The 16617-nt window shown below is 41.0% G+C and overlaps 1 protein-coding gene across 1 annotated transcript; it reads left to right on the top strand.

The window, feature by feature from the left end:
* The first annotated feature begins 1333 nt into the window (after window positions 1-1333).
* On the top strand, window positions 1334-5873 carry scrt2 (scratch family zinc finger 2). Its single transcript, XM_085345321.1, has 2 exons — window positions 1334-1493; window positions 5074-5873. Exons 1-2 carry the CDS (start codon window positions 1334-1336, stop codon window positions 5871-5873), a joined length of 960 nt encoding a protein of 319 aa, XP_085201447.1.
* Window positions 5874-16617: the final 10744 nt, after the last annotated feature.

Here is a 16617-nt window from a genome sequence, read left to right as displayed (position 1 = left end):
ATAATGTGTTATTTAGTCAAACTAGTGATGTGATGCGAGTGCTTCCTGTTGACAGTGAATCAAACAGGTGCATCATTTGTGTTTTCTGCTTTGTGAGGCAACTGCAAGATTTTGTTTTGTCTTTTTTTTTCCCCGTGTGATGAAATCTCTAATGAAAAATGATGCAGCATAACAATCACGGTGTGAGCTAATGAATTCACACAAACACAAACCAACCCAGAGATATGCAGCCAATTTAGTGAGCACGAATCTAATTCTGGATTTCACCCTAATCAAAAAAGATGTAATTAATTAATCAGATAATTCACTGCCACGCATGGCAGGACACACATCTGTGCACTGGTAATGGGGAGGGAGAGAGCGAGAGAGAGAGGGGGAAGCTGAGCTGTGCGGCGCTTGTACTTCCCTGTAGCCAAGCTCGTCAGCAGTGCTGGAATCCAGTGCAGCTTTAAAAAAGGTCCAGCTCTCCCAGACGCTCTGATAGCCTCTCCTCTGTACTGTATGTGTGCTCTCAGCATGTGAGTACAGTGCGGCGTGTCGAAGGGATGGAAAGATCTGAAGCTGTTTGTGGTAAAGGAGGTGACATGAGGGAGGCCGTGCCTGTACAAGACAAACATAAACTGTGCCACTTCATCTGAAAACAATGGGGGACAGGACACTGAGTGTGTTCTCATCCACATCTCCATTGTCTACCCTCCTCTTTTACTCCTCCTCTGAGCATGGAGCATAAGAGGGGTGAAAGGGGGAGGGGAGGAGAGGAGGAGGGGGAGCAGCAGTGGGGGCAGTGGGGGTCTGGCTGTGTTCTTTCTCCTCTGTCTGTGTGCGAATGCACAGACGGTTCAGTAGTAATTTGATGTGTGTCCCCGGGGACATTTGATGGATTAAAGCTAAGCAGCTCCATTTCGCAGCACCACCTGATCTTCCACTGCCTGTGCCCCATATAAAGGCTGGCGTGATTGCTGATCTCAGCTAGTCTGACAGTCTCTCTCTCTCCCTCCTCTCTCTGTCTGTCTCCATCTCTTCTCTTCCTCACTGGTCCCTTAAGCCTGCTGCATCACAGGAGCTATCCAGTGCTGAACAGGATCGCTTTTATTTTTTATTTTTTTATTTTTCCGGGGGAAGCTGGGGGAGCCAGAGAGTATCACACAGCATTGCCGGCAGCCTTGTTGTCCACTGGTTTCCATTTTCTTTCTTATCTTATGTTTTTGGCTCTTGTCTTCACATTAACCACAAGGATTATCGTCAAGCCAGCTCTGCTTGTGTGCTTCCTCAGAAGGGTCTTTTCAGTTCTCTCATGCGTTTTTCTCAGCTCTGTGTTTTTATCCATTGAAACATGCCCCGCTCATTTTTGGTAAAGAAGATCAAGCTTGATGATTTCTCTTCGTCCAATGTGGCCACTTCCAATCATCATCACCACCTGGACGACTCGTTCACTTTTGCACGCTCCATCACAGACTCGGTGACCAGCCTCGGGGTTCGTCTCAGCGAGAATGGTGAGTTAACATGCCTCCAGTCCGAGCTGCTCCAGTTAAAGATGTGCTAGCGCTCCTGCCTGTAAACAGCTCCGGTGCTGATTTCAGCATGCCTGATATTTCCACACTTAGCACAGATGGTATCTTCTTTTTCTTTGTTGTTGAGTGAGAATTTCCTTTGAGTCAGCCAACAGCATGTTTGTAGCATGTAAATTAATTTAGATGTTACATTAAGCCAGCTGATTTTTGCACTGGTATCCTAAATAATCCTCTCCAGAGGCACCCCACCCCCACCAGTGTGCTCCCAGACTTTTGTTTTTTGACTCTAGTGAAGGACAGACGCAATTCAGGTCAAAGCCACGGATTAGTTTATGTAAATAGGGAGCAAAACGTGTGTCTAATCAGGAGAAGCTCCTGTTACGTATTTGTATGACTGCACCAACCTGTGGTGGCTGAACGCACATGGGCTGACTATATCTGGTCATCATGTGGACTAAAAAAATTCATGAATATGAGCGATGAGCATCAGATGATACATTTGTCCTTAGCTGTTATTGTCCTTGAGTTCCGATCACGGTCCGATCCTCCCTTGCCCCCCTCTTCCCATCCAAATGGAGCATGCACAGTCTCCCCACCCCCATCGCTCCACTACATCTTTCTCTTCCTTCCGGGCATTTGAAAACTAGCAGGGGTTAGAGTTTCAGCCGTGCAGGCCTATCGCCGCCACAAGAGACATTAACACAGTGTACAGTAGAGCCAGGAGGGAGGTGGGGAGTTGGGTTAAAGGGATAGTGAGGGGAAGGAGAAAAGGGAGACAAAAATGCTTGGGGCAGCAATGAGGCCGATCACGTGACAGATGTACAGTAAACACGAAGAAAGGCACATAGCTGCACTGTGGACACCACACTCACTGCTCGCACTAAGCTCCCGTCAGAGCTGTGAGGCGACCTTCACTTTCACGGTCCGCTTTAAGCCTGCCGCTTCCATTTTGTGGCCACGTTTGGTGGGCCATATGTGAGTCTTTGTTGTGGTTTCTCGGGATGTTTGCATGGCGAGAGAGGCTTCACGGTCCACGGCTAAATGCTGTGTTCATACCCACCTGTTATTCAACCTTGTCAGCAACAAGGTGAAATTCAAAAGACGGGGGATTTAAAAAAAAAATGTTATTCGGGGCAAAAGAGACTGAACAGGTTTACAAAACTCTAAATAACTTCCAGGTGAAGACTAAAAAAAATTATGTCTGTTAAAACGTTTTTATATATTTAATCATATAGTGCAGCTTACACTAATTCTGTTTTTTAGTTTTCCTTCTGCAAGATTTAAAATAATTAGAAATCCATTTGTATAATTTTTGTCACTCTCTATTGTTCTTGAATCTATTGTTCAACACCGTGAATAATGCATTATATTAAAAAGAAAGAAAACACAATAAGGCAAAACATTAATTTTGACAAAAGGTATTTAATTCTAACAAAAGAATTGTTCTTTTCATGCCGAGTTAAAAAAAAAAGGTAAAAAAAAAAAAGAATCCTCAGCGTGGCTGAAATCCCTAACATCAGCACTTCTGCCGTGCCAGGAGAGTTTCTTCCCCCCATTGTGGAGACATTTGACTTGAGTGTCTGTCGAACAACAAAGAGGGGTGGCTGAGAGGGTCCATTAATTACATGCTTGCTTTGCATTACAGAAATGAGTCTATGGGCTGTAAAGGCTGATACAGCTCGAGTCCTAAAGCTTCGTGTCTGACCTTGGGTAATTGAAACATAGTAAACAATTCCGCTTATACTGATGCAGCAAAGTATGCTTTGCTGATAAAAAAAAAAAAAAAGCAGAAAAAGCCCATGCTGCGATTTGTAGCATGCAATTATATTCATAACATTTAATAGTGTGGCTGCAAAACAGGTGGATTTAATTTCTGAAGCAGAAGCAGCACTTGCCTATTTAACTGTAATTATAAGAATATGTTTTTAAAGGATAAATAAACATGTGTTTTTTCTAATAATCTGGTTTTGAAAACAAGTGTTCCTCTCTTTCTGACAAACACCATCTGTGCATTTAAAAAAGTGAAGCCATGCAGTGCAGCACAATAATGTGTGCGCAGGCCTGGTGTTTTCCCTGTCCCCGGGTGTCATGGTCATGTCTTTGACAAAGTGGGTGTGTGAACTCAAACCCTTGGGAATGGAGACGCTGCAGTAAGAGAGCACTTCAACTGATTTCTTAATGGCTTGTTTCTTGGAGGTACTTCAGTGTGCTCATTGCTGCAGACAGGTGACCTTCTTCACAAAAAACGTGCATGATGCCATTTTGCACAATATCAAGCACGCACTCAATAGACTGCTATTGTGTGTTGCAGGTACTTGATCTGTTTCTTGCATTATTTCTGTCTTCTCCAGCACTCAGCTGTTCTAACAGCTGCACTATTTTTACAGATGATAGCCTATTGATCACTTCAAAACTTTGAATTTCATTAAAAAAGAAGTCAATACCTAATTTCCACTGCTTGCTGCACACGGTGCAGGAATGGCTTTTTTTCTGCAGTTATGCACTATTTGTCAGGGGAAGGAAATTTCACCACATTTTATGTTTGCTCGCTTATGTTTAACCTATAGAATATCAAGCCTGAAGGTAGTATATGCTCCAGAGATTCATAACGTAAGGCTAGATCGAGTTACGTTTTGATGCATTTAGCTGCCAGCCAGCCTTCTAGCTCCTGTAGCACTGAGCTGCTTCGGAGAGAAAGGAAAGACTTGAATGATGCCAATAAAATATATCACTCTGAAACCATGCTCTGCGCAGTTTAAATCACTTAGGGGCCTTGCTCTACTGCAGGGCTGCCCAATCCCAGTCCTCGAGAGCTACTATCCTGCAGCTTTTAGATGCATCCCTACTCCAACACAGCTGAATCAAATGAATGGCTTGTTATCAGGCCTTTGCCAAACACGATGGCATGCTGAAGAGGTAACCAAACCATTTGATTCAGCTGTGTTGGAGTAGGGATGCATCTAAAAGCTGCAGGACGGTAGCTCTCGAGGACTGGGATTGGGCACCCCTGCTCTACTGCATCATGTTTAAACCTGCTTGAAGAAGTAGCACAAAAGACCTGCATTAGATATGCATGTATCACATTAGTCTGTTTCACAACAAGCAAAGAAACACATTTAATTTGTTAAACCTGTATAAAAAGCTTTAAAATAAAATAGTAAAAAAAGGGGAGATTTTTATTCTAGGATTTAGTCTTAAAATATAATTCTCTTTGATGTCAGCAGTCGCAGTGAAAGACGGGCCAGTCAGTGAGCCTACTACATTTAAGAAGGATTTTAATATGCATCTTCCTACACAGGAGACTTCTTTGATGAGCTATTATCTAGCGCTCATCTTTATTGTAAAATTGCAACCTCTCTAAACGCAGCTGAGCTTGCACGTTTCCCTGCATCACTGAGCTATTGTCTGTACAACCTGTGGGTTGTGGAAAAAATGAAATTAGCTCTGCCACTCAGTCTTTCACCATCATGCAACACTACAATCATGTAATCATTAGCATGTCACTGTGTCCTTACTCATCACAACCCTTGGCCAACTGTGTTTGTGTGTTTCTCTTGTCCAGGATACATCCAGGATTACATCACGCCATCTGTATACCAGGGGGAGAAGAAGATGGAGCACAAGCTTGCTTCACCAGTGTCAGACCCCCTGTACACCCAGGTGAGCAGCGGAGGGGAGTACTGTGACCCTGACCTGAAGCACCCCGACAGCCCCCAGTCTGGCATGACCGCCAGCGGCTTCTACACTGGTGAATCGGAGGCCCTGGCCGAGGGTTACACCATGGATGCCTTCTTCATCTCTGACGGGCGCTCGAGGCGAAAGGGAGATGGGGAGAGTCGTGGTGGAGGCTCCAGAAGCAGCAGTGCCAACGGTGGGGCTCAGGAGAGGGGAGCCGGCACGCCTCGCCACACCTGCAATGAGTGCGGCAAGACGTACGCCACCTCCTCCAACCTCAGCAGACACAAGCAGACGCATCGCAGCCTGGACAGCAAGATGGCCCGCAAGTGTCCCACCTGTAGTAAAGTGTACGTATCCATGCCAGCGCTGGCCATGCACATCCTCACCCACGACCTCAAGCACAAGTGCGAGGTGTGCAACAAAGCCTTCAGCAGGCCGTGGCTGCTTCAAGGTCACATGCGCTCACACACGGGGGAGAAGCCCTTTGCCTGCGCCCACTGTGGCAAAGCCTTTGCTGACCGTTCAAACCTCCGCGCCCACATGCAAACACACTCTGCCTTCAAACACTACAGATGCAAGCGCTGCAATAAGACCTTCGCTCTCAAGTCCTACTTGAACAAGCACTATGAGTCAGCTTGCTTCAAGGGCTCTGCAGACGAAGATGACTCTGGATCAGACAACTAACCACAAGGAAGAAGTAAAACACTGAACCCCTGTTGTAGGTTCACAACCAATAACCCTGTTCACTCTGCCCTCCATGCCTTTTTTCTTCCCTTTTTTTAGAAAGCAATATTTTCACTGAGATTACGTGAAGAAACTAATGATTATGGCAAAGACAATTTCAGAAGATGCTGGATTTTTTTCCCTGCACAGTAGCTAATCGTCCACAGAAACATACAATCAAACAACCTTCCCCCAAATAGAGACTGTAGATGATAGATGTACACAATTCAGCAACATGCTTGCCACGGATGTGGGAACATGGAAACACACAAAGACATGCGTGCACACACAGACACACACAGACACACACACACGATAATATATGAGGCCTGGCATGTGAATTTTTATCAATGACTAATATGATATTGATATCAATAGTAATAATATTTAGAATCCTGATATTTTATAGGAAATAGTAATGAAAAAAGAAAAAAAAACATAAAAAAGGACTAACAGTGTTCTTTTGTTTTTTAGAGACAAAATGACCTCTTGTATTTTTATGCTGCTTTTTATTTGCTAAGAATTGAATTCTTTTGCAACTGCCAACATGAACTTTTTATGAAAATGTGAACTATGACAGTATTTGCAAAAAAGGGAGATCATTTTAAAAGGTAAAACACACAAACCCCTTTTCCACACCAGTGTTTCAATTCAATGGATGTTATTTTTCTATTTGATTTTTCTAAATTTATTTTTTTGTGCTGATTATCCCTTCTTAATCAAATGCTTCTTTGTAACTGTGGGTACTCACAAAAAAAAAAGCCGAGTTAAATAAGCTATTTAAGATCATAGGTCATCCAATTCAATTCTGCAAGAGCAGTGGTTTTAAAACGTTGGCCTGTTGAACAGGTTATCACGCACTCCGCCTGATCAAATTCATAGTCTCACCCTGATGCACAGACACTGAGAGCCAGACCAAATGATCTCGTCGTTATAATAAGTGCCATGTGCGGTTGACTCGTCTATAGCAATGAAAACTCGTTGTTCTTCCTCCACCGTGGTGGCTTCCATAAACTCCAGTCTTTACGAGCAATCTTCACCCAGTGTTCGAGGTGCTCCCCCCCCCTCCGCCAGTGTTACCTCAGAGTGAAGGTATGGACTCACCCACCCTCAGTTACAAAGTGACAGTCAAATTTTTCTGTTTGTCTGTTTTATATGTCGCTAAAAGCTCCGCCCACAGTTTAGATGCATCCCATCTATTTATCATGTAAATACTTTATTTATTTACCTATTTATCTATCTATTTATTTATTTACCTGATTTTGTGTATTTATTGAAGACTTGCTTATTTATCATGTATTTATTTATGGTTTATAATTTTTAAAAAAGGAACATCCATTGACCTTGTAAGATGCTGCTGATTTTCAAAGAAAATGTTTATATGCATGAAAACTGTAGAGAGTCCATGGGACTTAGTTTTTTAAAGAGGAACAATGTACAGTAGCAGCGCTAGAAGACTTCAAATGAATGACTGCAGAAGTATTTTTGTTTTTGTGGCAATAACTTACCTGACATAGCAATTGACATGTATAACAATCATAACTCCACCTAGGGCAATAAAATGAAACAACTTTATCTCACGGTTTCTCCAAAGTCCACCTCCCCCTCCTCTTCCTCCTCATTACTGAAGATTTTCCGGGACTTTCTGTCTTTAAATCTCAGGCGACAAGGAATTTTTATAAACGGCCGACATAGACATGGATGTAGATGTAAAAACAAGTCAAATGATGTAGGTGTAATCAAGTTACACCAAGTCTGCAAAGGTGAAAAAGCAATAATAATTGTGAGAAAGTATCAAAATCTGTTTGTATTCACCTGAAAGTATTACTGTTGTTCAGACCAAGCAGGTGCAAAAATATCTTCTGGCAGCTTGAGTAACTGAATTGCTAGAAGGTTTACAATAAATCTCATTTAACACACTGACATAATAAAGCAATTAAATATAGTTAAATAAAGTCGCAACCGATCCCAAACGTGTCACGTGCCGTTGAAGGAAATCTCTGAGGCAGAATAAAGCTGGCTGCACGTACATCTTAACCAGCACTAATGAAAATGATCTTGACATGAACTGCCTTGGTGGAGAAAGTTTTCAAGACTGTTGCAATAAAACGACGCGCTGTAATGCACTTCTAACTCCCACATCATTTGTCCCGCATCCCTCCCCACCCCAACAGCCGTCCTCATCCTGTCCCAACTGCTTCTAAACAGACGCAGCGAGGATGAGATGTGCTGAAGTGGGATTGGCGGAGGGTGGCGGAGTGTGGGAGGATAACAGGTGTTTGCAGACAGACTGCAGATAGGGAGCGTAATTGAGTCGGTGAGCGACCTCCAAGGGGAAGGTCAAGCACCAGCAGGCAAATGCACTGTCAGCTATTTGCATATTCCAAATGGATGGCACGATCACAGTAATGCTGAGCTTGCCCTTAATAAAACAAAAACACAATGCTGAGGATAAAAGAGCGTAAAGATGAGCTTCTGCTCTGTTTGTCCGTCCTCTCCTCCCCGTTTCACCATCATCCTGTCAATGCTCGCCTAACCGCTACAGCTGAATCACTGCATGAGAGCATCCAAACCACCTGTCTCCTGATTAACTTGCCGAACACACGTCGCTGTATTAGTGAACTAATGCAGAGATCACTGCTTCCAACTTATTCTATGTTTTACATTTCACCATGGCATATAAGGCATCTCCAAAACCTTTACTAAGGCAGAAGGCACCGAGATCATTAAAAAAAGATTGATTGGACATATATTATACCTGTAGGCTTCTATCTAAAACTGCGAGTATTACAGCTAGTCCTCAGAGAAAATACTAATTGCAGAGAGGGAGGCACAATTTGATTCCAAACTACTGATTTAGACGTAGGGAAACATTGTTCCTCTTTGATAATTTTGTAAATATATTTGTAAATATATCACAGCAATAATATGACAATGCATGTAGACATTTAATTGCTCTTTTTCTATTCATGCTGTCTTTTTTTATTTAAAGAAAAAAAAAAGACAAATACAGGTACCAATTGCAGTCTGGGTGGCCACATGAATCAGGGAGTGTCTTGATTAAAAAGCTATCTGTTGTAAGTTACAAACAAAAAAACCTTCAAACTCTGTGTATTCTCAAAGATTTGATCATGTTCTGTTTTTCTTTTTAGTTGTATTTTTTTTCTTTTTAATTTATTTTCTTCTATTTATGTGCCCGGCTTGGCTGCGCAATGAAAAAGTGCCAAAAAGTATGATTTCCATGACAAAAGCCTTCAACATATGGTTGGCTGCTTGAAACCTTCCATATGGTCCTCAAAGAAAAAAAAAAACTGATTAAGATTTTCCACTTTCATCCTCTCTTTCTCTCTATTTATCTTCCTTCTCTCTCTCTCTCTCTCTCTGTCTTTCTCTGTTCCAGCTGAGTATGAAGAAACTTAAGCCATGATTGCTGAGGGGTGTTTTGATTTTATCTTGTTCTGCTACAATTAATAATGATGACAACAATAGCAATGATAACGTTAATAAAAACAATAGCACAAGGAACCTGCAAGTCCACTCTTCCCTTTAAAACAGTCAAATATGATTTTATTAAATGATAACGGGGTGTTTTTGTGTTTTTATTATCAACACATGCACACACACATGTATCCTGCAGATGTTTGCCCACACACTTAGAAAATGGCCAGCCTGGTATCTGTTTGGAGTATCCCTTAGTCAACATTAGCAGAGTGAGTAATTGTAATTATGACTATAATGTGCCATCAGCTGTAGCCTCCTCTGTCAATGTTTGAGGGATTTTATGAGCTTTACTGTCAATTTACTAACTTTTAATTTCACCGCTCGGAGGCACAGAAATGCCAATATCCTTTGTTTTTCACAACAGCTCGGAACGGGAGTGGTCAGAGGACCTGACAGCACCAATGTAGCTTTGAATAAGAGTTCCTGAGATGTCGGCGTTATCAAAAGCAGAGGCATCTGTTCCACCACTATTAAGCCCTTCCTGGTCATTAAATTTTAATGGAACATTGATTTTATGCTGGAACTACTCTTTCTGAGTGACTCAAAAGCCAGAGAAAAATATGGAACAAAATAAAAATGAATCATGACAGCGAACAGGGATTATTATTCTGGGGCTTTTCTTGATTGGTTTCCAGGGAATATACAACACTTGAATTCAATCGCTTGTGTCCTTCAGTGTCCTCCAGCAGCACAGCAGCAGTATAATGAGACAGCAGGCAGAGCAGAGCAGGGGCTCAGAAACAAGACGCTTAGCTGCACACTCCTTCCTTCAACATGGGGAAGCGGTGATTATCCTGGCTCCTGCCTCCATGGTAGTTATCCTAAAGTTAAACACGTAACAAAATAAAGCGGCATATTGGTTTTCACGTGTGGAGTCAAATGACAAGTTTATAGCCAAGTGCTGATTAAGCTCGCAGCACTGCAGACCGCACATCAACATTCACATGCGGCGCTCACTCAAACTTTACCCCGGCAGATGTTGTCCCTTATCAGATTTTATGATGAAAGTAAATAACTGATTTCATTACACGGCAATGGACTGTAAAATGGGGACCCACAGAATCCAATTACATCACCCATGGGTGTGCTGTGTGTGTAACAACAGCCACTGTGAGCGATCGCCATCAGGAGGCAGGTAGGGCAACTGTGGCCCTGCATACTATATCACACCCCCTCATCTGCAACGCTCCAAAACCCGGCACACAGCCAGCACCTCCCACTGCCCTCTCGCTGGCAGCAGATCAGGTAAATTATTTAAAACAACCTGCAAAATTGAGCGTGCTACACCCACACTTCAAAGATATTGACTTGAGAACACCATCATCTTCTGAGTGACTGTCTGAGAGAAAATATTTCTGCCTTCTGAAGGAGTAAGGGGTTAATAAAATGCTACCGCACAAATCTAGAGCAACAGGAACCGTTAAACCTCGCACACTGGAAAAAGGGTAACACTGCACACAAAATGAAGTAGCTGTGTTTTCTTTACTAATACGTCAATATATTTGCCAATTTTGCTAATATGTTATCTGCCTTAATCATGCAGCGTTTGATAAAGGTTTGATTACAAAACTGTGATTTAATTTTTTTTTACTATATTATGACATTTGTTAGATTAATCAGTAAATTGGGAATCTAATAATAACAATAATCTTTAAAGTATAGTATGTGCTCTGTCCAGCATGATCTTGTCTAAAAAGTTGAACTTTAAAAAAATCTATCAAATAGAAATTAACCTGGAAAAATTTTAATACTCAAGTATCTGTGCAAGAATTTTTAAAGCAGAAGTACTAAAATACTTTGTTGTTGAATATTTATTTTAATTCTTTAGCAGCTTTTAAATGAAAGATTTGAATATTTAAAAAATCCAAAACACTCCTTTCCTATATTTTAAATATAAACTAACTGAAAAAAAACATCTGCAGTTTTTTTTTTAATTATTAATTTGATGTAGTTCAAATTCTGATTTGCTACTCTGCACAGGAAAGTCATACACAGGCTATTGTGGTAAACACGGCAAACAAGCAGAGCTTAAACAACAATTTTGTTAATCAGTGAGTCCTTTCAGGTGCTCAGTCCCAAACATTTCCAGGTTCTGGCTTCTGACATGTGAGACAAAAGAGTTTTATATAAATAAATATTTCAGTGTTTGGGGCACATGCCGAGATCTCTTTTTTTCCCACTGTTCATGGAATAAATGGCTCATTAATTCATCAAAGATCGGTCATAAAATAGACATGGATGCTCCTGCTGAATTTACAATCACTCTTTATTTCAGTTGCTGCAGGTGTCTCTCAGTTACTGGCTGGTGAAAAAGCAAACAACTAATCATTTTTGTAATTATCTAAATTATCATTAACTAATTCAACTCTCCTTTATCTGGTGCCGGCCCTTGCTCTGACCCTTTTCATACATCTGGCGCCATCTGTAGGCTGTTCACCAACTGTCAGCGTAAACAAAAAAAAAAAAAAAAAAACAGGCTTTGATGTTGATGACAGTGCTGTCAGTTCAACTGGATGATTCAGCTGAAGGAGAAAATCTGCTCTGCATCGTTTTCAAGCTCCTAAAATCCACATGCAAACAGTGCCCCACTGCATAACCAGCAGGTATGCACCCTGACCAAAGTCACTCAACAAGAGGTTGGTAAAACCAGCCAGGACCAACCAACTGTAACTGCCCCTTTAAGAGCTAACAGTTTGTCTTTTCACATTCTGCATCACAGGAGAGATGCTCATTAAAAGCGCCTCCATTCCTCACTGTTTCATCAAGTGAGACTGCCAAGCTCTTTAACTCAGTGTTCTTGATGTTTGTGCTGTTTGTGTAAAACCCATCTGTTTCCTCATCTCTCTGTTGGCAGAGGGTCCACCTCATCCGTATGCTTCTCTTTTTGAAGTCATGTCAAAATCGCATTTTTATGCATCTTAGATATCCAACTTGTCATCAGCACTCAGGCAAAAGTCAAGGAGGTTATTCCTTAAATAGCTCCTTTTTCCTTCATATACAATGTACGCAGTAACAAGGACAGCACTGCATTGCATTATAATTAGCAGAGCTGCAATAATTAGCTGATTAGCGTATAAGTTCATCAATCAGCAACTATTCTGATTACAGAAAAATAACAAAGCAAATTTTAGACCAAAATTCAAAATATTTACTTCTTAAATGTGAGGACGTTTACACAAACTTCAGATTTATTTATTTTTGTTCTGATGAGGATTAAAAAATATTTTACAGAATTTGCTGATTATGAAAAGGGCAGTTCAAACCCATATTCAATTGTTGTGCTTTTTTAAAGCATACTAATTAATGTCAGTTGAAACATGATAAGAAGATAGTACTGAATTGTGTTCAACTCGATGAATTCGGTAGGCATGTCTGATTATTTTATCACAGCCTTTTTGTCAGGTCACTCTAAAAAGGACTAGTGATTCATCTGAAAATGGAAATGTGCCTGTAAAATAGCAAATATGACCTTCATCGTTTTTGATGGAGACGCATTAAATGATCACGGTGTATAAATTCTGACCAATCTTGTAGGAGAACTGACTCTTGTGAACAATGAATCAACGGATGGACAGACAGACGCTTTGCCACATAAAAAATAATCGTTAACTTTCTTTATTGTGTGCTTTTTCTCATTTTTTTGTGAATGAATTACACTCAGAAGATGAGCGTTGGGTGCAGGCGACCATAATTGTGTAAAAGCTAACTAACAGAACAACTATCTAAGATTTTTCAGTACAATTGTGGCTTTAAAATAAAAACAATTTTCTAAATAAACATCAACATATAACAATATAACAACAATAACAATAATATAATTACAACAATATTAAAGAACTCAAATCATTTTCTGTCCTGTTATTTCTTGTTTAGCCAACTCAATTTTTAATACCTTTGTAGTTCAGCATATCACACTGGGAAAAAAAATTACTATAACTATTTTTGAACACACACATTGTCCTATACATGCATAGATAAACAACGAATAATTTAATAGGGATCACTTTGCATGAGCGTTACTGTCTGTCTGATTTAAAGAGGCCAGATGCTTATCCATCAGCTGTTATGTGTTCACATGTGTTTAAATATTGGCTTGCTTAAGTAAGTGGAGCGCCCTCTGTTGGGTTTGAGTTAAACAGCAGTAAAGACTCAGTGTAGTCAGTCACCTCCAGGTTAACTGATATTTACTGACTTTTGGAGGTTGTTTTGTTTTTCTTTTATGACTTCATGAAATGAGATCATCTACTGGCCGGTTCTGGTCCTCAGAACAAACTGTTTTGATGTGAGTTGCTGAGTTATAGAGATACACTCTCTGGTCACTTTACTAGCACACCTGTTCAACTGCAAATATCTAATCAGCCAATCACATGGCAGCAACTCAGAGCATTTAGAAATGTATACATGGTCAAGATGACCTGCTGAAACTCAAACTGAGCATCAGAATGGGGAAGAAAGGTGAATTACGTGCGGTATTTTCACCACACAACCATCTCTAATGTTTTGAGAGAAAGGTCTGAAAAAGAGAAAATACCCAGTGAGGAGCACTTCTCTGTGTGATCCCTTTAGCAATGCCAGAAGTCAAGAGGAGAATGACCAGACTGCAATCCTTCCTTGTATCAGTGGTTCAGGTTGGTGGCAGTGGTGGTGCAATGGTATGAGGGCATATTTTCTTGGAACCTTGGGTCCCTTAGTACCATGTGAGCATTGTTTAAACACCACACCCTACCTGAATATTGATGCTGACCCTGTCACACATCTTCTGACGGCTGCTTTGTCAAAAAACTCTAATCATCTCTTGGAACAGGAAATTCACATCATGGATGACAAACCTGCAGCAACTGTGTGATGCTATCATGTCAACATGGACTGAAATCTCCAAGGAATAGTTCCAGCATTGTCGAATCTATGCCACAGAGAATTAAGCCAGTTCTGAAGGCAAAATGAGGTCCAACACAGTACTAGCAAAGTGTATCTAATTAGATGGCCAGGGAATGCAAGTTATACCTTGTGGTGCCAAAAAAGAAAAGAAAACTCAGCAGCAATGTCTATTGGAAGAAATCATGATTTAGTTAATCAAACTTGCGTGCAAATCTCTTTCTATACCAAACCAGATCTGCCAATCCTATGATTCTGCAGAAGAATCACCTCGAGCGCCACAAGATGAGTGACGTTTACTTCTTATATGTTTAAGGGAAGACGGAAAACTCCAAAACCTGGAAACTCACACCAAACAATCTGGGAAAAACAGCACTATTGGAAGGAGGGAAATCATGTTAATTTGATTTTTGGATGAACTGTTTCTTTTGGCTTTACAGTTGGAAAAAAATGTCTCTGTGCTTTTGTTTTTGCTATAAGGTCAATGAACGGTGCACTGAGTGTGACTGCAGTTTAATCCACATCTAAATAACCTCTCTCCGAAGCACCACTTGTTCTCTCTCTGTAGATGAGATTTGGGGTGCAAATTTATTTCAAGGCGAGGAAGATCATTAAACAGAAATCTCATTCTCATGTACTTGAAGGAGATAGTGCAGAAAATAATTTCATAGATTTCGGCAGCGACAGCCATCGGCGAGTAATCAACATCACTGAGCGAATCAGTCACACGTTCGGCCGGAAACACGCAGACATCCGCTGTTGCTAAACTGTGCTAAGATCTCACACACATTCATCTATCACAAAGAAGACTGAAAAGCAGCATCAGAATAATTATCACTTTAAAAGCATGTCAACTTGTAAAAAAAATAATACTGCGTAGATAAATATAGCTCACTTCCTTGTCTGAAAGCTGGCAGGTAATTTTCTCCAGCTGCTCTAAGTGTGACAATCCCACGGGGACTGAAATCTAATATTAACAGCAAATCATTATGTGGGAACTGTTCTTCCGTGACCTGCCGCTGTACCTGTGTGACTAACTCAATCTAAGTAATTGAGATATGTTAACAACTCACATACCACCCTGCTGTGACAGCAGAGGGTCACGCAGAGTGTAGTGGGACTCTGAACACACTTTAACGCTGGAGATGATTTAAATGTCTATACTGCTTGACTGACACGGTCTCTTGTCTTCATGTGACGCTGGTTTCTTTTCAAACGGCTTTTGATTGGCGGCAAAGCAACAATTCGACTATGGTATGAAGTGGTGAATGAGAGGGGAGAGACATGTCACCGTACTTATTTACTATACTGCAGTTATTCATGCAGGGACACTAAATCGTGGAGCCCATGTCAGCATATTATGATCCATGTCACTATATTAGAGTTTAAGTGGGGTTTTCAGTATTCTGGTGTCAGCTAAATTGCTCTTTCGGAAACAAAGTAGAAAATGTGAGGCAGTTTTCAAAGCTAAGCTGTTCTCCAGTGAAATAATAAACAGATTGCTGTTTCTACACAATCACCTGACAATGAGGCAAAAAAAAAAAAAGAAGCTGATTACACCCACTGCAGCATAACAGGATCCATTTTGTTCATCTTTAATCTGTAATATTATATTATATGCTGATACCTCTGTTAATGATTACACACTATATATAGGCCACTTTCATGTTCTAACTGATCCCCGTGTGACCAATTAATCACCATAAAAGGCGCTGCCACTGCATTTCAAAGAATTTCTAATAATTCAATATACTGGGCTGCCTCTTCTGTCCAAGAAATCAGTTTTAATTGTCTCATTAGAAGATGATGCTGTAGCTTGCTGTAGCTGTGGCTTGGAGAAAACAATAGTTGTTTCCGCTCCACTGCCGCAGATCTTTTGAAGTTTACTTACCTGTGTGAGCCCAGACATCCTTTTTTTCCCATGTAGCCACAGCAACCTGGCTGGGTCTTTGAAATCCCTGCAAAAATAGAATATGAACAAGTGAGGAGGAGGAGGAGGAGGAGGAAGAGGCCCATATCGTGCAACAGTCCACAAAAAAAACAGTGACCTCATTAATAGAAACCACTGCCACCGAAGGGCTCTGGGGTTGTTGCAGCTCTACATAACTGCACGATTAATTTCTGGAGTGAATTTTAATGGGACACAGCAGTTTTGCAGGCATGCGTTATATCTACACGTCTTTAAATGCTACCAAACGCACACCTAAAGTTTCTACTGTGGTTGAAACCCTGTGACCGCTGCCCTCGAGAGGGCATGGCAATTGTGTGATTGACAGAGAGAATAACCAATCAAAACCTTTCATTTTTAACAACAGGAAGTAAAGAAACA

The sequence above is a fragment of the Diplotaxodon limnothrissa genome, linkage group LG20 (assembly GCF_057381915.1).
Source record: "Diplotaxodon limnothrissa isolate DT_005_m linkage group LG20, D_limnothrissa_male_GT1.1, whole genome shotgun sequence".
Taxonomy (NCBI): domain Eukaryota; kingdom Metazoa; phylum Chordata; class Actinopteri; order Cichliformes; family Cichlidae; genus Diplotaxodon; species Diplotaxodon limnothrissa.
This window is presented reverse-complemented; position numbering and strand designations above follow the sequence as displayed.